We start from the raw sequence: 25,174 nt of genomic DNA, 5'->3' as shown, positions 1-25,174 counted from the left end.
ATAAAAGTATTAATACCTCACATTTGAGAAGCTGGAACAATACAATGTTTGGTATTTTGTTTGAAAAATGACTGAAATGATCAATCCTTTAGCACAATAGTTTTTATTTTTTTTATTTTTCTCTTGATCAACTTATCTGTTTTCCCACTTAAGGAAAAGAGTGGTGGGTTTCAATTTGGGCGCAATTAACATGTAAATGGTCACAGTGTTGTAGCACAAAATGAAGATGGCAAAGTATCACCACCAATATAACAGAATGAACTATATTAATTCATGTCAGAAATGTCATGTGAGGATAAACAAGGGCGGGTTGATCCTCCCCTCCCCTGTGATAATAAGTAGATGCAGAGAGTTAGTTATGGGGGGACGCGCGCCCACACAGGTCACTCCGCACGTAGGCGTGTACGTACACATACAGCTCTCACAAGTAAAAACATATTTTTAAACTAAACATAAGATAATGAGAGTCGCCCATCAGCTGGGCCACATCATGTGGGTAGCCACCACCTGTTTAAAAAGGCTACTTCAGTCTACCGGATCAGTTAGACACAGCAGGGTCGCTACCGCCACGAAAACAGGCTTCCCAGAAATGTGCTAGTCACCAAATGAGCAGTTTTGAATGTAAGCAAATGTGCAACAGAGGTAACCTTTCCACTGTGGCTTGAAGCAGAGAGAACAGATAACATGTGCTATCTACACAGCAAATTAGAATACACCTTAACTAACCGCCATGCTGTGTAACATACTTAGTTTGACATAGTGTTGGTTCTCTACATAATGAGTGGTGTGAGTCATTGGGGTGAAACATTACAGGAATGCAAAATATTTCTGTTATTTAGGCGGTCACACGTTTATTCAACATGAGTTTAATCATACAGTCTGTTAGCTCTGATAACTCTGGTAACTGGTCTGGAACACAGGGATCGGTTCCATCGGAACCACAGGATTATTTAATGAAGAAGGTTATGAAAATTGAGATTTGGTGATGGAAGTTGCGTTTCATTTCGAAGTATTTTGGTTTAACAACAACTCTTTTTTTTCTTTTTAAATTTTGGCCATATATTCAATTCACTTTTAACATTGTGCCCGCCAAAGTAACTGCTGAGATGTGGGAACACGTTGACAATGCTACAACAAAGTTTTTAATGGGCCAAGAAACCTGAGCAGTCAGGCAATCAGTTGGAAACAAGGCGCCAGATTATCTAAAGCGTCTTATTTGTAGCTAAAACTGAAAGTGAAATGTCAGTAATAATCCCACATTGTACAGGAAACCTATGTGGTTGCACAACCCCTGTATAGGTCAAAGTTGAATCAAATGACGGCCAAAAGTACAAAAATAAATATTGTAGTAAACTGATTTAATTGACTTTGACTTCTCCTGTTAGGATTAATGACGTCAGGCTTGTGTTGTCAGATGAGTGCCACCTAGCAAGTTAAAAATGTCATATGAATGTCATATGTCATATGAATGTCATATTAAATATCAGGTGTTTCCATACAACTGCTCCTTAACAGTCTTGATCAAAAGCAGAAGTTACCACAACCAGCATCCAACCTTACTTCATGAGACAGTTCAGTGGAATAGGCATGGGCAATGTAACCAGTCTAAACAGCCCACTGTTAGAAATATACAGCATGATGTGCATTTGACCAATAAATTTGTCCTGGTATACAATGGATATTAAATTTAGTGCACCTTAAGCAATAGTTATTTACTGCATGTTAACCAGTGAAAATACTATATGCATTCTTAAAGTAAAGTAAACATACATTTGCATGCTAAGAAAAGGAATGAGGAAATGGAGACAGTGCAACAGAGGCAGGAGGATATGATAAAACATGCCAACTGGCTTGATGAAAACACTGAATTCAGGGTATGTAATAGTAACATTTCACCCTAAACAAACAATCCCACACACACAGACACACACTCAGCATCAGGTGTGCTGTGAAATAAGCTATTTACGTCTACCATGACTGAAACTCCACAACCACTACATGAAAATATATACTGTAAAATATAGATATTTTTTTATTTTATACTGTTCAATATTACAACATATTTAGAGATTTTACATCACACCGCCCAGCCCTAAAGTGAATCTTACTAAAACAAGTCTAGCTAGACTAAAGCTAGTCTAGCTTTTTTTTTTTTTTTTAAATATCTATTTAGGGCACAGTACAGGAAATGTTAGCAGTACTTCCTGTTTTCTCATCAGTAACAGAGGTTACACCTAGGGCCTGTACTACGAAGCAAGTTCAGCATACCCCGGATATCTTTTTGTTACCTGGCTTCACTAACCCTAACAATCGCAATCAGGATAAGCGGTCACACAACGCTGGTTATCAACTCGGTAAGTCAACCCACGGTTTCCCAATCTAGCCCTGAGCGTGCTCACATAAAATGGGCGGTGTTTGGAGCATATGACGAATCACAAACATGAACAAGTCTACTGGCAGCAGAGTGGCATATTTTAAAAATGAAGAGCAAATATAGTATAATATTAGAGAAATACGAAAAAGTTAAACACATAATCCAGGCTGAAAGCAACACAGCTGCAGCTGCCACATGCAGGAAGGACAACTGGCAAAAAAATCGCTGACTGTGTGAATGCATAAATTTTATAGGATCATAATATCACTGCCCCATCATTAGGGTATGACATCTGACTATAATTACATTATAATAATGATGATAAAGTTTATTTATGTAGCACAACACGACAATAAAATACATAGTAATATATGAATAAATAGGCAGACATAGGGAATAAAACTTAAACACAATGGATGATTAAAAACTATAAATAAAACACAAAGTATAAATGGTAAAGACACAATGGGTGAATTAAAACTTAAAATAGAGCAGTGCAAGACTTAAGTGCAGCATCAAGAATAATTTTATAATGTAACTCAATAGTTAATTAAAATAAACCTACAAATTGTAAGAAAAAATATAGGAAGGTAGGAAGATTTGTCTATTCCATTAAATTAATGGAAGCCTTATTCTTTGAGCTGCAACCCGAGCGATGTAAAACGGACTTTGGAGTAATTAAAAGATAAATATAAAAACAGAATTCAAAGCAGTAAGTAGGCTTACTTTCATATCTAAGTACAACAAGTACAAGGCTTTAGTGCTTCAACCAGTCTCATTTGTAGGATGATATCGGTATTCAAAAGCACAAGGGTTTTGTCAGTCTCTGAACATTCTTGCCCTCCTAAGAGAGCCTCACAATCCGCGCACCAAGCTTTTTATTTTTTAATTCTATTTTTATTCCGCTCACCGAGCTCCACACGATCTTCTATGAATGTTGATGCAATTTTCCAAGAGAATTGATTGGTCAGTAGCCAATATAGGTGGTGCTTTTATACGCACTGATCTGTTATCTGCTCCAGAGCAGGTTAGGTGTTCAGCATAAGTTACCATAGCGATCTACCCCGGTAAGAAGTGGACCACCGTCGTAGGATTGAAAACCCAGAGTTAAACCTGAAGTTACCTCACTAACCCCAAATCCTGCTTTGTAGTATAGGCCCCTGCATGAAAAAAATAAAATTAGGAAACAAAGTTTTCTTTAGCCTGGTTCCAGATCTTTGAATCACTGCCCACAGCTTCTGTTTCTGTTTCAGCTATTCAAATAGGTCTAGGGGGTTTGTCATATTCCTGCCAGAGCTATAAAACTGGCAACAAATATGATGACAAACAAGATGGGAGGGACGCAACTGTATGGGTTCTTGTACGTCATTTTACAGAAATAACAACTCTGAAATCGGCATATAATAGGACATCAGCCAGCTGTCTAACATGCATGCTCTGAACTGGCCTGGCTGGTGTCGAGGTCAGAAAAACCTCTCTCCGAGTTGGTTGATGAGAAGGGATCCACACGAGACCTACAATTGTCTTTTAACTAGTATTTATAATCCTCACAATTATTACAAATATTACAAACAATCTAACAATACAGACAAATACAGACAAATACAGATATATATCTGGAGACACAGCACAGAGACCTCTCCAGGCGATCTCCCTGCTATGTCTGAAGCAGCAATACAAAAGTGGTTGGTTATATGTCCTCTTGGCACACAATGCTATGTAAATGCCTAAGTTCACACTTCCCATTCCTCTTGATCTTCACCGGCCGCTGCATTCCATTCTCAGGTGTGATCAGAGCGGCTGGTCAGTAAGGAAATGCGAGTCACCCCCATGCATTGATCAAACAACTCATCTCAACAGGGTGCCGACTCCGGCCTGCCAACACATGTGCATACATTCCTTCCCACTCTTTGTCAACCCCAATCACCTCTGTATGTCACCATGGGATTATCATATCCACTTTCTTGTATCTAACTGTTAATTAGATTGCAGTCTATGGTGCAGAACAGCTGCTGACCTGAGATGTTACATTAGTTAGACTTGTACAGAGGCAAACATCTTACATACAAGGTGTACGTAGCACAAACTATCAATCCTACTAACACAGCCCAAGTTTTCATATTTGACACTGGACAGGGACTCTAGTGTGCATGCTCTATGGGCCCAAAAATGCGAAAGCGCTTCAAGCTTGCCCAGGCTTTTTCGGCAAATGTGCCCAGAGAGCAGAAGAATGTATAAGGTGCCATCTTGGAACATATCCAGTTTTTCTCAATACAACCCTGCCTAGAAACCACTAGCAGCTAGCCTCTTTTTTTGTTGACTGAAAATTATGTAAATATGATGAATATGTCAGTCACTAATGATTAGTAAGGGCAAAGTATGTATGTACACACTGTAGACAGTGACAGTGATGTAGACAGCGTTCGTACAAATTTGGACCCAGTTCTAATTCAGAACTGGTTCTCGCAACCCAACCTCAGAGAAAGATTGATTCCATTACAGATTGGATTGCTGAACTTGTATTCAAGAGTGAAGTCAAATCCAGTTACATAAAATTGTAACTTTGGCTTTTGACACACAGAGAAAGACAGAAGAGAGGAGTAGAGAGAGTAAAAGACTCTTAAAAAAATCTCACCTCACACATCATATATACTATTATAAAACAGTACATGTGTTCAAATGCATGAGTCAGTTTCCTTTTAAAACTTATTTTAACTTTATTTACTTTTACTGAATTCTTGTGTGGTCCAATTGTTGGCTCTGACCTACAGTAACACCATTGTATCCTAGAACAGTGTGGAAACCTGGCTATGTGTCAGTTTAGTAGCCAGATTTCAGTATGAAACACAAAAACCATCCCATGCTTCAGATGAGCTCATGAAAGAAAGTTGGTTTTCTGTCAGTGCATCTCTGAAAGCAAGCTATTACACTCTCATTTCCTTGATATAATTAATAAAGTTGAACTGTCATTATGTAAACCCCTATATTTGAAACCAAAGATAATGATAATGACAACATATTCAAATATACTCATGTAGAATCTGATATATAATGTCTGAGTATAAAGTGAACGCAAATCCTTTAAAATTTGCTCTGTGGTTTGCAGGTTTGTCTGTTGTAAGAATTAACCACTTTATCTGCCTACTTGTTACCTGTTTGCTATCTGCCTTTCTGCCTGTTACCTGTTTGCTGCTTGTCTACCTGCCTGCCTGCCAACCTGTGTACCTGTCTACCTGTACCTGCCACCTACCTGTCTGCCTTCCTGTATCTGCCAGTAAGCTCTTAAATAAACCACTCAAGTCATCGTTCTGCTTCCTGTGTTTGGATCCAACCCCTCGTTTCCACTGAGTTCCCTGCTTGGCAACATGACACTCACTTTCTCTGCCTTACTCTTTCCAACTGCTTCTTTTTTGAACTTCTCTCTGCTTTACTCGTCTCCTCTTCTTTTTGATCAGCCTACTAGCCCTCTGTCAGTCAGGATTGGATATGTTAGCCTGCAATCTGCCTGTCCCGAACTGGTCCCAGCTCCAAACCCGTACCTGGGCACCCGCCTGGCTTTCGGTGGTCCTCGCAGTCATCAGCCTGCACCCCAGCCTGCTAGTTCCCAGCAGATATCCCTGCATGCTTACTTCCTGCGTGCTAGTGTCGAGTCTGGGAAACCCCCCAGGAGGAGGCATGGCTCCCGCCGATGCTCGTCTTAACCACTGCCCAGCACCCCAGAGCCATCAGCAGCCTGGCTGACTCCAGTTCCTGCCCCACGCCGGTCTCCAGTTCCTTCCCCTGGACTCCCTGTTGGATCGCAGCAGCCATCTCCTGTCGCTGCTGGATCATAACCAACTCCTGCTCTGGTTGGGCCGCCGCAACCCCCAAGCTGCTGCCGCAGCAGCACCCTCCTGTTCTACCAGAGCAGCAGGCTCTGGGTTCCCTGGCATCACTGGTTCCACCGGCTCCTCTATCAGTCTCCCCGTCGCTGTCTTCCTGTCCTGCTGCCCTGTCACCGGGCCCTGATCTTGTTCTCCGACCACGCCACCGGCCTCCAGAAGGGTTCCGCCTTCGCTACTGGCCCCCAATGACCTTCGGCCTGCGCCGTCAGTATTCCGCCAGGCCTCCAGATGGTTTTGGTCTTTGTCGCAGACTTCACGAGTTGTTCTGCTCACCTGTCCAGCCCCCAGGCCATCCGCCCGAGGTCCCCAGATCCGCACATGTCCAGCCCCCAGGCCGTCCGCCTGAGAACTTCTGCTTGGCCCTTGAACCTAGTAGCCCTGCCTACTTGTTACCTGTTTGCTATCTGTCTTCCTGCCTGTTACCTGTACCTGCCACCTACCTGTCTGCCTGTCTGCCCGTCTACCGGTCTGCCTTCCTGTATCTGCCAGTATGCTCATAAATAAACCACTCAACTCTTCGTTCTGCTTCCTCTGTCTGCGTTTGTGTCCAACCCCTCGTTTCCCCTGAGTTCCCTGCTTGGCAACATGACACTCACTTTCTCTGCCTTACTCTTTCCAACTGCTTCTTTTTTGAACTTCTCTCTGCATTACTCGTCTCCTCTTCTTTTTGATCTCACTTTTTCCGCTGTCTGATGCAGTAGTCCATTTCAGCAAGTCAGTTGATCTTCAGTCTGTGTGTGTGTGTGCGTGCGTGTGCGTGTGTCTTGTAAAGCAGGAGGCAGCAGGGGCAGACCTCCTTACCTCCCATTCACTTTATCCCACCTCCCTCTATCTTTGCTTCCCTTTAGACAGTGTCTATATTTCATTGCGCTATCACATGGGAGGAATTTCAGTTTCAGATGAATGAATATGTACTTTAGTTGCTTATCCACAGACACAGTACACACACAGGAGTTGCAAAGAAACATCACACACAGCTGGATTTATTACCATCCAGGAAAAGCAGTCCCAAATATGAGCCCCTAAATTAAAAAGTAAGCAAGCACTGGCCACCAAACTGAATCTAACCATCCTGCAGGAGCTGACAATGGCACTCAGCAGATGTTAAAATAACATGCACGAAGATTAACATTTATATTGAAAAATCTGTGCTAACCATAGCAAGCTCAGCTAGCTAGCTTCCACTTTCCGAATAGAAAACAAACCTGGGTCCTCCCACATGTTGAATGTTGTAAAGAAACAGACTCCTTAAAAAGATAGTAATGTGGTATTGTCAAAAAAGAAAAAATGAATATATATTTGTCCAAAATCGATTTTATCACCTTTTTTGAAAAATAGAAAACTATGCACAGTATCTCTAGTATCATTGCAATTCATATATCCTTTCACAAATGCAGGACAGTTCAAATTTCAGCTCATCTCTAATATATCATATAATATAAGGCTGTTTGAACAGACACCATGGCACTCACTACAAGGATAATAGAAAGATATTAGTCCTAATTGCTTATTGCCTGCAACTGGGACTGGGAACCCCTAGATACTGTAACCACTGTTACCTCTTCTAACCCCAGACAGACAACCATTAGCCACTATCACAGACTGAAACCTCAGTAAAAACAAAAGCCTTATCCTAAACAGGAAACTGTTAAAACTCATTCAGGATCATTTACACCCAAATTAAACTCTGTTTACTCTATTTTTTATTATCTAATTTAGCCTCATAAAGAGAAAAGATGAAATGATTACTATGACATCTTTGGGATTGTTCTGTGAGTCATGAGAGTGAAATCTAAGGGTTGGATAGTAATTTTTGTAGATATGTAGGTATAAAGTAGTCTACATATTATTATGTGGGAGCTAGGGTTGGGTATCGTTTGAAATACAATATTGTACTGATTGCTGATCAGTTTCAGTACTGATAATAAAAGGATACTTTTATTGATTGATGCTTTTACTACATTTTCAATTAACAAAAGAAGCCAAGGAAGCCATAAGAAGTCAAATCTTAAATGTTGTCCTAACACTGGCAGCCAGACAAGAATTTTGCCTAAATACAGTAGTTTAAAATTGGCAATATTAGAATTTAGGATTACTTAACAGCGGCCACTGTGACCACAAGTGGCAATTAAAAGATAGTAAATGCTAAAACGTTGGATAACAGTAGCACAAGTACAATATTTCACAGCAATATCTACTGTATCTAAACTTTGCTAACATTAGTCACCATAAGCTACCAGTCATACTAGACCAAGTAAGGCTGTAGCAGAAAACCGCAGAATGTATTGAAATGATTAAGTGTGTTTAATTGCTTATGAGTTCAGATTTTCATTTGTTAAAGGAAGAATGTATTATTTCTTCTTTCAAAATTTAATTAGGGCCCCCCCACAAGGCGGGTAATAATGTAGGTGTCACCTTGAAGGGGAACTCCACCACTACTACTAAGCCTATGAAAACAGTTGTATTGTCTGTGTCTCTGGAGCTAGCTCTCCAAAACGGAATAGAGAACCTGATGATGTCATCAGTGTTATCTCGGCTTGGACGTGTGACTTAAAATGTTAACAGAAAGCCTGTGTTACAAAAACTGGAAGTGAAGGGTTTGAAAGAAGTGAGCATATAGGAGGTGGTGGCAGGGCTAATGAAAGACATTATTGTGTGGCAATGTGGGAATTGTAGGATCCACTGTTTTTTGGAGTTTGACCTAAACTATGGAATAAAGCCTCAGTCTTTTGTGAGGTCCCAACTTTATAGAAGTGCAGTATTATTATTATTGTGGAGTACCCCTTTAAGGCCCTTATCATTTCAGACTTTATTGTGCTTTAGTGATGCACATGATGATATTGTACCAAAAAAGTCAGCAATTTATTTCATTACTACAAACTAATTGACATACGGTAAACCTGGAGCTTTCGGGTCCCCTGCAGGTCTGTGGGGCAGTTGCCCGCTTTGTCTGGTTGGTAATCACACCTCAGGTATGGAAGCATTGTTGTAGTAGTTTAGTTGTCGTTTAAGGGGACTTCCACCGAATTTACACATCAAAGTGTGTGTCTTAGGGAGTACTACTAAATATGTGAAAAAAGTTGTATAAAGCCTTTGTGGCTCCAGAGGGAGCTGATATCAGCTGGGGCTGACGACTACAAGTTTGAAAATAAAGTCTGTTGGTAGGCAAATGCTGATTAGGTCTGATCTCACTGCTCTTCCAAAACACTTCCTGTCGTGTCAAGACAGAAAAGAAAAGCCATTATTTGTATTTTCATGTTGTTATCTTTAGCTAACAGTGGCAGTGCCACAGCGTAGACTGGCTTGGGAGGCAAAATGCTGTTCTCATGTGATCAAAGAGCACTTCACTGACATATTTATTGCTGGTTACTGAATTAATAGTTTGTTTGTCAGCTTGCCATTAGAGCAGCACTGGATGGGTGATTAGATTAATGGTTTTAGGGGGAAATTCTGACAAGGGTTTTCTCTGCATTAGAGATCACCCCATTCTTTCCTCTTTCTCTGCAGACACATCATGACTGAGCTGATTGAAACAGAGAGGCTATATGTGGAGGAACTGCAAAGCATCATGGAGGTACGGTATGTCGGCTGGCTCTAGGATTTTCTTGAATTTTCCAATTAAAGGATCATTCCGATTAATTACCCATGGGTCTTATTTTGATAGTTTTGGCCATTGGCTAATATTCCCTCCCTTCTCACTGTTTTTAACAGCGACAAGAAATTGAGAGAATATTAGTGACATTTCATTTTAATTCACTTTTGGTTTTACCTCCATAGATAATCTGGCTAAACTGTTGGCTTGTTTAAAACCTGTCTGATCGTCTGACTGTAATGTCTCTTGCCCTGTTGGACTTAAATGTAGCAACAAAAATAAAACCCAAATTGTAATAAATCAGAATTATTTCATTTCCTTTAATTTACATTGACATAAATACTTACCAGTCATATGTGATATTTAACATGTCCAAAATAGGAATTGGGGTTGAATTGATAATTAAATATATGCATACCTATACAGTATGAACACATATCTGCATTTCCATAGAAGACATGCTACCTTTCTTTTCTCTAAAATCAGGTTTAGAAAGGAAAGGTGACACCCTGCACTCCACTCGGGGGTTCACATGAGAATTAAGGAGACTGTCAGCTTTTGATTAAATAAGAAAAACACCTTTGTGCTAGCTTTATGACATATTTTGCCCAAGACAAAGAAGAATTTTCCCAACCCATAAAGCAGCTGTTAGGAGATACATAATTTTCACTGGACAGTGACAAATTAGACAGAGGTGGAATGACTAAAAACATATACTTAAGTACAGTACTTCCGTACAATTTTGAGGTACCTGTGATTAAGTATTTCCATTTGATGCCACTTTTTAGTTCTACTCCTCTTTTTTTCATTAGGTACTTAGTATATTAATATTTTACCCTCAAAAAAAGTATGAATTTATAAAGTATGAGCAATAAGATGCAATGTTTATAATGATGCAGCCTTATAAATTTAACTACCTAACAGTATATAAATTAGGTCCATCTTGACCAGTTATAACAGTGTAATTCTATATATAAATATGCGTTACTGCATTGGTAATAATAATCCAAAAATAGGATAGAGAATAACAGTCTGATAGGGACTACTCTGCATAATGAGTGCATGTTTCTGATAATACAACTGTTAATACATTTCTGATAATTTATACTTCTATTGTTAAAGTAAAATGTTGAATGCAGGACAGTAGAGCTGCAATGATTAGTTCATTAATCAATTAGTTGATTGACAGAAAATGAATATGAAATTTGAATTCAAACTTTAATTAGGTGTTGTTATAGATCACAAACAGCAGCCAATCAGAAATGCCAAACAATAAGCTTTTTTTAAATTTTTTTTTTTACTTTTTTTATTTCCTTGTATCCAGTGCAACCATACAGTACAGTCATCTGTTCAGAGACACAACACAGGCATAAATGTCTTATGGATTATGTCCATGGATTTCAGTTTCTTCTCAAATTGACATTTGTCCACGAACATGGAGAAAACAAATAAATATACATTATAAAAGAAAGGGGGAGAAAAAGACATTTTAGTTTTCACAATTAAATGAACCTAAAACCTAACACTGCATTATGTTCTCCTTCTGATAGGTGAGTTTCCTGTAATAATGCAATGGAACATTGCAATTTCTTTAGCTGATTTATTTATATATATAAAAACTTTGTCCTTCACCCTCCGCGGGAGGTCTCATCCTTCGAGCTCGGGTCCTCTACTAGAGGCCTGGGAGCTTGAGGGTTCTGCGTAGTATTTTTGCTGTTCCTAGTACTGCACTCTTCTGGACCGAGATGTCTGGTGTTCTTCCAGGGATCTGCTGTAGCTACTCCTCCAGTTTGGGGGTCACTGCCCCGAGTGCTCCGATGACCACGGGCACCACTGTTGCCTTCACCTTCCAGGCCTTCTCCAGCTCTTCTCTGAGCCCTTGGTACTTCTCTAGTTTCTCATGTTCCTTTTTCCTGATGTTGCCATCACTTGGTATTGCCACGTCAACCACAACGGCTTTCCTCTGCTGTTTGTCCACCACCACGATGTCAGGCTGGTTCACCATTACCATTCTGTCAGTCTGAATCTGGAAGTCCCACAGGATCTTGGCTCGGTCATTCTCTACCACCTTTGGGGGTGTTTCCCACTTTGACCTCGGGGTTTCCAGTCCATACTCAGTGCAGATGTTCCTGTACACTATGCCAGCTACTTGGTTATGGCGCTCCATGTATGCTTTTCCTGCCAGCATCTTACACACTGCGGTTATGTGCTGGATTGTCTCAGGGGCCTCTTTGCACAGCCTACACCTTGGGTCTTGTCTGGTGTGGTAGATCTGGGCCTCTATTGCTCTGGTGCTCAAGGCCTGCTCCTGTTCAGCCATGATGAGTGCCTCTGTGCTGTCCTTCAATCCAGCCCGCTCTAGGACTTCTTGATATCAGCCACTTCAGTTATGTTCCGGTGGTACATCCCGTGTAGGGGTTTGTCCTCCCATGATGGTCCTTCCTCCAGCACGTCTTCCTCTGTTCCCTATTGCCGGAGACATTCCCTGAGCACGTCATCTGTTGGGGCCTTATCTTGGATGTACTTGTGGATCTTGGATGTTTCATCCTGGATAGTGGCTCTCACACTCACTAGTCCACGGCCGCCTTCCTTACGGCTAGCGTACAGTCTCAGGGTGCTGGATTTGGGATGGAACCCTCCATGCATGGTGAGGAGCTTTCGCATCTTAACGTCTGTGGTCTGTATCTCTTCCTTTGGCCACCTTATTATTCCCGCAGGGTATCTGATCACTGGCAGGGCGTAGCGTTTATTGCCTGGGCCTTGTTCTTGCCATTGAGCTGACTTCTTAGGACTTGCCTTTCTCGTTGGAGGTATTTGGCTGTTGCCGTCTTCCGTGTTGCCTCTTCAAGGTTGCCATTTGCCTGTGGTATTCCAAGGTACTTGTAACCATCCTCAATGTCTGCTATTGTTCCTTCTGGGAGTGAGACCCCTTCTGTGTGGACTACCTTCCCTCTCTTTGTCAGCATTCGACTGCACTTCTCAAGCCCGAATGACATCCCAATGTCAGAGCTGTAGATCCTGGTGGTGTGGATCAGTGAGTCGATGTCCCGCTCGCTCTTAGCGTATAGCTTGATGTCATCCATGCAGAGGAGGTGACTGATGGTGGCCCCGTTCCTGAGTCGGTATCCATAGCCAGTCTTGTTGATTATTTGGCTGAGGGGGTTCAGACCTATGCAGAACAGCAGTGGGGACAGAGCATCTCCTTGGTATATGCCACATTTGATGGATACTTGTGCAAGTGGCTTGCCATTGGCCTCAAGGGTGGTTTTCCACAGCCTCATCGAGTTTGCAATGAAGTCTCTTAGAGTCCTGTTGATGTTGTAAATCTCTATGCATTTAGTGATCCATGTGTGCGGCATTGAGTCATATGCTTTCTTGTAATCAATCCAGGCAGTGCACAGGTTGGTGTGTCGGGCTCTGCAGTCTTGGGTGACTGTTCTGTCAACCAGGAGTTGGTGTTTGGCTCCTCTGGTTCCTCTGCCAATGCCCTTCTGTGCTTTGCTCATGTATTGATCTATGTGTCCACTTATCTTAGCCGCGATGATGCCTGATATGAGCTTCCATGTTGTGGAGAGACAGGTCATTGGCCGATAGTTGGATGGGACTGTACCCTTTGCGGGATCCTTCAGGATCAGGATTGTGCGCCCTTCAGTAAGCCATTCAGGGTGCATCCCATCTCTTAGCAGCTGGTTCATTTGTGCTGCTAGGCGCTCATGGAGTGCAGTGAGCTTCTTTAGCCAGTAGGTGTGGATCCTGTCAGGGCCCGGTGCTGTCCAGTTCTTCATACCTGAGACTCTTTCTTGGATGTCTGCTGCTGTGATGGTGACTGGATTCTGTTCAGGGAGGTTGCTGTGGTCCTTTCTCAGAGCCGCCACCCACTGTGCATCGCTGTTGTGTGATGCTTCCCTCTCCCATATACTTTTCCAGTACTGCTCCGTTTCCAGCCATGGTGGGTCTGCTCTGCTGTTATTACCCTGCCATTGAGCATACACTTTCGCAGGTTGAGTTGCGAACAGCCGGTTTATTCTTCTGGCTTCATTATCTCTCGTGTATCTCTTTAGGCGGCTGGCCAAGGCTTGGAGCCTTTGTTTGGCAGTTTCGAGTGCTTCAGGTTTGGGCATCTGGTTGTACTTCTTGGGTACTTGCTTTCTCATTGCACCTCTCTCAGCCTCTGTCAGTTGGCTCACTTCTCTCCGGGCCTCCTTGATTTTTGCCTCCAACCTTCGTTTCCATGGTGGGTACTGTCTCTCATGGCTCCCATGGTTGCTCTTGTAGCCAAGCATCTCTAGGATCACTGCTGCTGAGGCGTATATCAGCTCATTGGTTTCAGTGATGGTTGTGGTAGGGATCGCTCTCAATGCTGCATTCACATCTTCTAGGAGACTTTCTAACGGTACTTCACTTAACTGTTGTAGTTGGCGTCGGGTTTGCCTTGCATTCACCATCGCCATGATCTTATCTTTCAGGTCAGTTGCTGCCTCGTTCACAGCCCTCTTCACACTAATGACTTCCCCCCTCCCCCACCTGTAACCTCTGCTGTGTGCCTGACTACTGACCAGGTGAGAGGACAGCTGATGAAACTCCACTCAAACAAGGCTGCAGGCCCCGATGGCATTAGCCCCGGGGTGCTAAAAGCCTGTGCCCCCCAGCTATGTGGAGTCCTTCAACATGTCTTCAACCTGAGCCTGAGTCTTCAAAGGGTCCCTATTCTGTGGAAGACATCTTGCCTCGTTCCTGTGCTGAAGACGACGCATCCCAGTGGCTCCAAGGACTACACCTGTGGCACTGAACTCCCACATAATGAAGACCCTGGAGAGACTTGTGCTGGAACAGCTGCGGCCCATGATCAGACCCCTCCTGGACCCCCTCCAGTTCGCCTACCAGCCCCGACTGGGAGTTGAGGACGCCATCATCTTCCTGCTTAACCGCATCCAAACCCACCTGGACAAGCTGGCAAGCACGGTGAGGATCATGTTTTTTGACTTCTCCAGTGCTTTCAACACCATCCGGCCTGCCCTGCTGGGTGAGAAGCTGGCTGCAATGCCCCCCTTGTGTCCTGGATTGCGGACTACCTGACAGACCACAGCATGTGCGCCTGCAGCACTGTGTGTCGGACAGCGCGGTCATCAACACTGGGGCCCCTCAGGGGACTGTCCTCTCTCCCTTCCTCTTCACCATCTACACCACGGACTTCAGCTACCACACAGAGTCCTGCCACCTTCAGACATTTTCTGATGACTCTGCTGTGGTGGGATGTATCAGCGGTGGTGAGGAGTCTGAGTACAGGGCTGTGGTGGGGAACTTTGTCTCATGGTGTGAGCAGAACCATCTGCAGCTCAATGCGACAAAGTCCAAGGAGCTGGTTGTGGACCTACGGAGGGCCAAGGCACCAGTGACCCCGGTTTCCATCCAGGAGGTCAGTGTGGACATTGTGGAGGATTACAAGTACCTGGAAGTACACTTGGACAATAAACTTGACTGGACCAAGAACACTCAAGATATTTACAGGAAGGGCCAAAGCCACCTCTATTTTCTGAGGAGGCTGAGGTCTTTCAACATCTGCCGGACAATGCTGAAGATGTTTTATGAGTCTGTGGTGGCCAGTACTATCCTGTATGCTGTTGCACGCTGGGGCAGCAGGTTAAGGGTAGCGGACGCCAACAGACTCAACAAACTGATCCGTAAGGCCAGTGACATTATGGGGGTGGAGCTGGACTCTCTGGCGGTGGTGTCAGAGAGGAGGATGCTGGCCAAACTACATGCCATCTTGGACAGTGTCTACCACCCGCTCCATGACGTGCTGGTCAAGCAAAGGAGCACCTTCAGCGGAAGACTCATCCCCCCAAAAAGCACCACAGAGCGTCACAGGAAGTCATTCCTACCTGTGGCCATCAAACTCTTTAACTTCTCCCTCTAAGTGTTAGTCTATATGACCCTAGGTCACTAAACTGGACATTGATCATTAACATCTCTGCCATACTTGAATAATTGTGCAATATTCTGTATATTACTCCCGTGCAATATTTAGTTTTCCTATGTTAGTTTTTCCTATTTATTGATATTGATATTATATACCTCCATTACTGCTGTGAAATATCTTAATAATCTCAATAAGCTACACTTAACTCGACAGTACATGCACCACTACTTATTACTTATATTATTACATTGTATTATTATACTGTATTATCATCATCAACCGGTAAACCCACTTGGTACTTCACACTTATTTTATTTTATACTTATACCCACCTGGTACTTAATTTATTTTTTGACCTGTTTTTATAGTGTATTATATTTTTTGCTAGTACTTTCTCCTCTGTTCACTGATGTAAATGCGAGCTGCTGTAACAAAGAGTTTCCCTTCGGGGATCAATAACGTATTTCTAATTCTGATTCTGATATATAAATAAAATTGAATTGATACATAAATCTGATTTGACAAAATATGTAAACTACATATATAGTGTATGAAAGTAGCTAACGAGTGATCCACCTCGCTTCCTTCTCATCTCTGCGAGTTCCACATGCGCAGTAAAGATCGGGCAAGATGTTTACAGATGTAGTGACATCGCCAATCATATCTTTCACAAATCAACATTTTCTCATGTGAGTTCTGACCACGCTTAGTAGCTTTTCAAAACATCTGGCTATTGACAGTCACAAGTAGGGAAGTGCTCTACTGAAAATATGTCTCTGTCAACCCTGAAACATAGCTTTGACAAGGAAAACTGTCAGTTTAACCCTGCCTGGACTGGCAAGTATTTGTTTATTTTACTGCCATCTCCAAACAACTGCTATTTTTTATTACATTCATTCGCATTTGTTTAAAATTTGTCATTACCAAAAACAAAAAAAAAAGTTTTAAATAGGCTGCTGAAAATGTCTGGCCCATCTACATTTCCTGGTTTTAAAAACTGGCCCGATTGAATTTGTAATTGAATAGCCCGCCAAAGACTGTAAATAAAGATGGACGACACATCTCCACTACCTCCTGCTGTACAAAAATGAAGCCAAAATATCCCAGATAGGGGCGCTGCCATCTTGCGTTGGTGACATCATTTGGAGCCAGAGTCTGCACAGTAGTGATTTCTCATCAAAACAGTTCGAATACCTCACATCTTAATTGCGGCACGTCTAAAATCCTTCTGACCAGTACAGTCAGTGATGCAGAACTAATGGCTGTACTATGGCACTGGCTTTTTAATTCAAGTTTAAGCACAGTAGAACAATTTCTTTAGACAGAGTAAGTTAATTCAGATTTTTACCTTATTTTCTAAAATAATTAGCTACCGATCACCTTCTTTTTTCCACATAGCTAACGTTAGACTGCTTGTTGTCTTAGCTAGCTAGCTAGCTTTATATACGGTCTATGGTTTTCACACGCACGAAGGGTTGAACTCCAGCAGGAATACATTGATTCTGACTGTAGAGTAAATTGATTACATGAAACAGAGCATGGCGTGTTAGTGCATATTAGTCTATAATTAATTCTCATCACCCACCCAAAACCCCAGGTGTTGATCAGGCAGAGGTTAAGAATCTCTATTTCTCGCTGTGGTGTTTTGATACCTTGCCAGTTAATTTATGGCTAATTTTGCTATCTGCTTCCCTTTTTTTTCTTCACTGTCTCATTCTACCCACCTCCTCACCCTCCTCCCCAGGGTTATTTTGCAGAGCTGGATAACTCGGAGCTCAGCCACCTCATTCCCCCGTCTCTGGAGAACAAAAGGGACGTGCTGTTTGGCAACCTGCCAGATATATATGAATTTCACAACAGGTAGGTGGAATGCATTTTGTACATTGCCCTGCCATATACTTTACTGTATCTAGGAAACAATGATATCAACAAGGCTGACCACAGGCCACAAAATGGCATATAGAGGACTGAGAAACCACTCCACAGTAGATTAGGGAGAGAATCGTGACAAGATTTTTTTCCTCTTAAAGGGTTGTATCACTGTCTGAAGCCCTATTAGTATTATTGGATTACTGGATTTATTTTGTCATCAGAGACCTGGTGATTATTTTGATGCACCTTCATCAATTAAATTTGTCATGCCAATGATTTTCTTCTTCAGGCTAAATAAAAGGAAAAAACAAGCCAAAAAAATCCTCTCCCTTTTAAAAAAAAATAAATGTTGGAAAAAGTCAATTAGCTCAGTTAAAAGAAGGAATGTAATTTTTTTTAAAAATCCTGATCATATCTTTTAATATGAATTATCTGCCAACCAAATCCAATACAAAATTTGTTTTTTCCCCCCCTTCATATTAAAGCATACTGAGGCTGCAATAACATTTCATTAAAATTAGTAAAGCAATTTAATCGTAGAAAAGGTTTCAGTCGTAGTCATCTGGACACTGTTTTCAGAATCAAGACGTTTCGGCTCCCATCCGGAAGTCATTCCCAATTGATAATGACTTCCGGATGGGAGCCAAACGTCTTGATTCTGAAAACAGTGTCCAGATGACTACGACTGAAACCTTTTCTACGATAGAACACTCCTGGACGAATGAGGGACTACACCATCTAAAGCAATTTAAATCAGAACAGCAGATCATCTCTGCTTTAAGAAAACAGAATCTGACTTTATTTGATGGTTTCCCATAATATTTTGAATACTGTGTGTGTGTGTGTGTGTGTGTGTGTGTGTGTGTGTATCTGTCCATGGCTAATCTCGCATTCTACTGCACCCATCAGCCTAATATTTTGTGTGCACATTTATGACTGCATGCTCAAGGGCCTCTTGTGGTTGCGGTGATTCACAAATTTTGAAAAACCTATTTTATTGACTGAGGTTATCATAAAGCTTAGACTTTCGTCTTTTCAGCAGTATATGCCATTTTACGATATGCGTTACGACATAACAAAAGGTGTTTCCGGCAATTGGCTAGGCTAAAAACAATGTTTACCTAGTTAAATTCAATTTTATTTATATAGCACCAATTCATAACAGAGGTTATCTCATTGCACTTTTCCTATAGAGCAGGTCTAGACCGTACTCTTTATAATTATTTAGAGAGACCCAACAATTCCCAGTCCTAATCTGTTGCAGGCCACATTTTGGCCTTTGCCATAGCTCAAAAACTGAAATTCACAGAAAAGTTTGATCTCATCTTGAAACAGAGCATCTGCAGATTAATTCCCAACCTGATATGTTATGATCCACTAAAGTTAGATAAGAGATGAATAAATCCTTGTGTTTGCAAGTAGGGTATCTCTGCAGACAGGAGACTTTGAATGGAAGGGGCAGCTGTCAATCATTTTTTAATTTGGCCAAACAGAAGCTTACAATAAAAAACTAATTCCACCAATATGCTGCCTGAACCAGTTTCAAATCAATTTATCATTCGACTAATCATCTTTCTCATAGGGAGAAGGGGGAGGTTCCACACAAATAAGCAGACAGCTCTAGTCAAAGGATCAAAGTATCAAAAGACAGCAACGTTTTTAATCAACATTTTAAAGTGGAAGTAGACAACTTTTGATCATAACAGAATATTGTAACTTTCACCATTGCTCATTTTAGAAATCACACGTCGTAAGTTTATTAGAGAAGCATTTCTTGGAAAGCTAGACGCTGGCAGCTAATGAGCTACTACAGGCTGTATGCAATAAACTGCAAGCTAATGTTAGCTAACTTGCTAACCTTTATGGGAAATTATAGTAGTAAGCTAACAGGCTAACAAAGCAGTGGAAACTGGAAGTGCAGTAGTGCCCGTGCCTTATGAAAGCCGGAACAAACTTTTTAATTAGGCCTTAGGCCAACTAGATTGCTTATTTACTGTCACAAATTTGTTCAGACAAACTGATTTTGGTGGACTGCTAAGGTGAAATAAGTGAAAGTTTATATAGCCTACTTCATACAACAGAAACCTACTACGCATGATCATTGGCTCACAGAACTAGTAGCCTCAGGAGGGAGGACTGCAGTTGGACTTTTCTCCACCCATCCGGCATGATCCTGGGAAAATGAAGGCTCGATGGCTACGCTAGCTAATGCTGGCAGCCAGAAACAAACATCTATCATCCACTGTTTGATTGATAATCTAAACAAAGAACGTATTATCTTGTGGTGGCCTTTCTAAAATTAGCAGTGGTGAAAGTCACTATATTCTGTTATGATCAAGGATTTGATAAGCCGACAGCGTTAGCTCGCGCTAGCTCAGTGTGTGTTATATTGACCAAGAAAGCAGAGTTCTCCTGCTCGCAGAGCCATGCCGGCAGTACCTACATATACCAGGATGCTTCTGAATTAGTGCGCATGCGCCAACCTGCATGCTGCCTGTTGCCGTAGCTCTGTCTCATCGTCTTACGTTTTCCAACTTTTAGCTTTCCTTTTTCTCCAAAATTTAAGTAACTTGTGTATAATTTAAACTATGCTCTTTACGGAAATGAGAGTAGAAAGAGTTTTGGTACTTTTTTTCGCGTGAAACTTCTTCTCCTGCTACTCGGTCAGGGCACCGCTGCAGATCAGCTGTTTGGCTGCATTGTTTACACCAGGGAACAGCTGATCGCGCTGAAGCTGAGCGGCATGGCACCCAGGACAACTGATGTCCCCACTGAGATCTGGAGGAGGACCCACCGAGGATGCAGAGGTTGAACGAAGCAGCGAGGGAAGAGAGAGGGGACCAGACAAAAGAGAACAAGCGATTTGAGCCATGTCTGCCTTCTCTCATCAAGAGCCAGGCGAGATCACTGGTGAATAAAATGAACGAGCTAACAGCGTTAGCCCGGAGTCAGACGGAGTTCCGTGAGTGTAGTTTGATGTGCTTCTCAGAGACATGGCTACACCAGGATATCCCGGATCATAACGTTTCCATCGACGGCTTTCAGACTGTTTGGGCCGACAGGGATCACACCGGGTAAGCGGAAAGGCGGCGGGCTTGCTGTTCTGGTTAACAACAGATGGTGTAACCCTGGTCACGTTACTATCAAGCAGAGTATCTGTAGCCTGTGTGTAGATTCAACACACCGGCTCTTGCTCATCCCCCCTCTAACTCAGCTGCTGTTGGCCCTCAGACTCCTCTGAGTCCACTGCTTGCCCCTCCTCCATCTTCCCGGGAGAGTCCTACTCCCCCCTCATCTGGCTCTCAGGCTAACAGCCCTCTCATGACTGATGACTCCCCCCCTCCCCCGCCTGTAACCTCTGCTGTGTGCCTGACTACTGACCAGTTGAGAGGACAGCTGATGAAACTCCATTCAAACAAGGCTGCAGGCCCCAATGGCGTTTGCCCCAGGTGCTAAAAGTCTGTGCCCCCCAGCTATGTTGAGTCCTTCAACATGTCTTCAACCTGAGCCTGAGTCTTCAAAGGGTCCCTATTCTGTGGAAGACATCTTGCCTCGTTCCTGTGCCAAAGACGCCGCATCCCAGTGGCTCCAAGGACTACAGACCGGTGGCACTGATCTCCCACACAATGAAGACCCTGGAGAGACTGGTACTGGAACAGCTGCGGCCCATGGTCAGACCCCTCCTGGACCCCCTCCAGTTCGCCTACCAGCCCTGAATGGGAGGATGCCATCATCTTCCTGTTGAACCACATCCACACTCACCTGGACAAGCCGGCAAGCACGGTAAAGATCATGTTTTTTGACTTCTCCAGTGCTCTCAACACCATCCGGGCCAGCCCTGCTGGGGGAGAAGCTGGCAGAGATGCAGGTGGATGCCCCCCTTGTGTCCTGGATTGTTGACTACCTGACTGGCAGACCGCAGCATGTGTGTCTGCAGCACTGTGTGTCGGACAGCATGGTCAGAAACACTGAGGCCCCTCAGGGGATTGTCCTCTCTCCCTTACTCTTCACCATCTACACCACAGACTTCAGCTACCACACAGAGTCCTGCCACCTTCAGAAGTTTTCTGATGACTCTGCTATGGTGGGATGTATCAGCGGTGGTGATGAGACTGAGTACAGGGCTGTGGTGGGTAACTTTGTCTCACGGTGTGAGCAGAACCATCTGCAGCTCAATGCGACAAAGTCTAAGGAGCTGGTTGTAGACCTACGAAAGGCCAAGGCACCAGTGACCCCGGTTTTCATCCAGGGGGTCAGTGTGGACATTGTTAAGGACTACAAGTACCTTGGACTACATATGGACAATAAACTGGACTGGGCTAAGAACACTCAAGCTCTTTACAGGAAGGGCCAGAGCCGCCTCTATTTTCAACATCTGCCGGACAATGCTGAGGATGTTTTATGAGTCTGTAGTAGCCAGTGCTATCCTGTATGCATGCTGGGGCAGCAGGCTGAGAGTAACCGACACTAACAGACTCAACAAACTGATCTGCAAGGCCAGTGACATTGTGGGGGTGGAGCTGGACTCTGTGTCGGTGGTGTCAAAGAGGAGGATGCTGGCCAAACTACATGCCATCTTGGACAGTGTTTCCCACCCATGACGTGCTGGTCAAACAAGGACTACCTTCAGCAGAAGACTCATCCCCCCAAAAAGCACCACAGAGTGCCACAGGAAGTCATTCCTGCCTGTGGCCATCAAACTCTTTAACTCCTCCCTCTAAGTGTTAGTCTATATGACCCTAAGTCATTAAACTGGACATTGGACCATTAACATCACTGCAATACTTGAAATAATTGTGCAATATTCTGTGTTTCATACTGCTGTGCAATATACTCTTTTCAGTTTTAAATTCCATATTTATTGATATTTATTCATATTTCTATTACTGCTGTGCAATTTCCACCGTCTCATAATCATCCTAATAACCTACACTTAACTTGACAGTTCACGCACTATTACTTACTACTTATAATATTACATTGTTTTATTATACTGTACATACTTATCATCAACCAGTAAATCCACTTTATACTTTACACTTATTTTAATTTTATACTTATATCCATTTGGTACTTAATTTATCTTGCCTGTATTATAGTGTATTATATTCTGATTTGCTTAGAACTTCTATCCCTGGGTGCACTGACGTGATAGTGAGCAGCTGTAACAAAAGAGTTTCCCGTCAGGGATCAATAAAGTATTTCCCACGCCCACCAGCGGGCCACTACAGTTCTGAGCAAGATAGCTGCTGGGTGCTAATTAAAGTTACACAACATTACCAAGCAAATGAATTCCTGTATTTGACAATTTCTTTTTCACACATAGCTATTATGTTGTTGGCCAACACATAGCGTTAGGTACTCACTCAATGGTCATCTGCCCTCTCAGCCGTGCTGGTCTTGGTTGTCTTTTCCAGTTTCCTGGAAGGAATCTTGAAGAAGGTCTCCAGCACACCTCTGTCCAAGTGAGGAGTAAAACTTTCATAGTAACGCACACACAGGCTCTATCTGGGTTGGCATCGGCAACAGCATCCAACAAAAACTGCCTATGCTGAAAATAATTGCAGCAGAATGATTCACTTTCTCTTGGCATCGGAGGGCAATTTGAACAAAGGTACCACCAGTTGTTGCTTGCTCTCGGCGGCTCAGGTTCTGGAGGGTCCCCGCCAGTCATATCCTCTTGCACGGTTAATGCAGCCGCAGTCTCGGTTTCTCTCCGCTGCATTTCTTCAGCCATATACTCTGGCTCGAATTAATATGGCTGAATATCCTAGTCAGCCAAAACACTGTAAAATGCATCCTCGTCCATAACATCCTCTGCACTCATAGTTTTGGAGAGTCCCCATATTCTCTTGCACGGCTAATGCAATGGCAGCCTCTCCTCTCTCCGCTGCATTTCTTCGGCTGTAAACTCTAGCTTGGATAAATACAGCTGGATATCCAAGACAGCCAAAACACTGTAAAATGTATCCTCAACCATAACATCCTCTTGTTGGGATTTACAGTGGTTAAAGGGGGGCACGCACTTGTGTAGGTGCAATCCATTAATTATCAGAATAATCAAAGATAATCATAAATAACTAATGAATAAAGTCTTCGGAGGCACCACTCTTCTTATAGAGAAATGATAGCCAATTAATTGATTGAGTCTCATAAAATACACTAAACTATCAATTTGGAACTAGATTAATAATTAAATAACTATAACCAGATTTACCACCAATAACTAGTAGGTTGAAGGATTTCGAGTTCAACATAGAAGAGGTTGGCAAATTACTCACTCTTGTGAAACAGTAAATTATACACTAGCATTTATTAAAGACGTAAAGCAAAAACACACAATATGAAGACTAACTCTAAATATACTAGACTACAGAACAAAGGGTGCGTGTGTGTGTGTGTGCGTGCGTGCAGGTTTGGATGTGCGCCAAAAGGAATGTGTGTATGTTTCTTTGTTCAGCCTCCATATGTCTCGCGTGCACGAGCATGAATCCACGTGGTCAGAAACAAAGGAAGATGTGAAGCAGGAGCTTAAAAGTTACTCTCCGCCGTGTGTGGTTGTCTTTAAGGGCCAAACTAGAGGTGTATGTGTGTCATCTGTTTAGGATAACAGTACCAAGTTAAAAGGAGTTAGTTAGCATGCAAAGACTCTGTGTGGTGCATAACATAAACTAACATCAACTTAGCGGTGTCTGAGAACTACAGTTACAATAATAACCTCACGTTAACCACGGAGAAGATCACAACAATAAAACCGGAGGAAAGAGTTCAGGTGGGTGTCTGCTGGTGAGCAAGCCACACTGAGAGGGAGACAGCCACGACTGTCTGCAGCAGTGAAGGATACCAGGAGAAAGACAAAAAATCATCGCTGACCTGGTGACATCCGGGTCACAGGTCAGACTGGCCAATGCTGTGTTCAATGGCTCTCAGAATTGTGGGACAAAAGAGAATGCAGTCTCCTAACAAATGGTCAGTTAACAATCACCCAAATGACTGAATTCCTCTGTGGAGTCCCAACACTCTGCACTTCTACCCAGCGCTACCCTGCACTTCTTTCTAGCTTCCACCTCTGGGTGGAAGCTAGAAATCCAAGCTGAAATCGCCTGTAGTTCTTCCTTGCCTCCAACTACGTCACTGTCATGTCTAATGACGCCACTGGATGCAGGAAGAACTACTTGGCAAAATCAGCTTTCTTAGTCAATATAGCACACACTGAGGAATTTATTGCTTCAATTGACTACATTTACCATCAACACTGACTGGACATCCACATTAAAGATGCCGAATTTTCTCTTTAACAATGAGGAGGGAGAGAGGTCATAATAAAAACAAACTGGCCTCTTGGGGGAAAAAAAATCCCACTTGGCTACTTTTATGGCTACATACCTAGTGGTATGTAGCCATAAATGAAAATACAATGAAAATGATTGGAATTTTGTTTGTAGTGTTCAAAGCATTGGAAAATTCCATTCATTCAAGTCTCTCCTGAAACAATGTTACATTTACTCAGGATGTTCCAAAGACCTCACTGT

The 25,174-nt window shown here is 42.7% G+C and overlaps 2 protein-coding genes across 18 annotated transcripts in view; one reads left to right on the top strand and one right to left on the bottom strand.

Annotated features, from left to right (window-relative positions):
• Positions 1-25,174, bottom strand: part of b3gnt5a (UDP-GlcNAc:betaGal beta-1,3-N-acetylglucosaminyltransferase 5a) — a 117,154-nt gene that overhangs the window by 8,385 nt on the left and 83,595 nt on the right. The window contains exon 1 of one of the 8 annotated variants that reach the window (XM_044199647.1): positions 6,855-7,135. The exons of the other annotated variants lie outside the window; for them this stretch is intronic. The gene's annotated coding sequence lies outside the window, so the exon portion shown is untranslated. Of the gene's footprint in view, positions 1-6,854; positions 7,136-25,174 lie in introns of those variants that run through there. 8 annotated transcript variants of the gene reach the window in all.
• The window catches only part of mcf2l2 (MCF.2 cell line derived transforming sequence-like 2), a 260,332-nt gene that overhangs the window by 159,863 nt on the left and 75,295 nt on the right, over positions 1-25,174 (top strand). For all 10 annotated transcript variants that reach the window (XM_044199615.1, XM_044199613.1, XM_044199618.1 and 7 more), the window contains 2 exons: positions 9,766-9,832; positions 17,515-17,630. In XM_044199615.1, coding sequence (XP_044055550.1) covers positions 9,766-9,832; positions 17,515-17,630 — 183 coding nt within the window. The remainder of the gene's footprint in view (positions 1-9,765; positions 9,833-17,514; positions 17,631-25,174) is intronic.

The sequence above is a fragment of the Siniperca chuatsi genome, linkage group LG6 (genome assembly GCF_020085105.1).
Source record: "Siniperca chuatsi isolate FFG_IHB_CAS linkage group LG6, ASM2008510v1, whole genome shotgun sequence".
Classification (NCBI taxonomy): domain Eukaryota; kingdom Metazoa; phylum Chordata; class Actinopteri; order Centrarchiformes; family Sinipercidae; genus Siniperca; species Siniperca chuatsi.
Note: the sequence above shows the minus strand (reverse complement) of the source record. Positions and strands in the feature narration are given on the sequence as shown.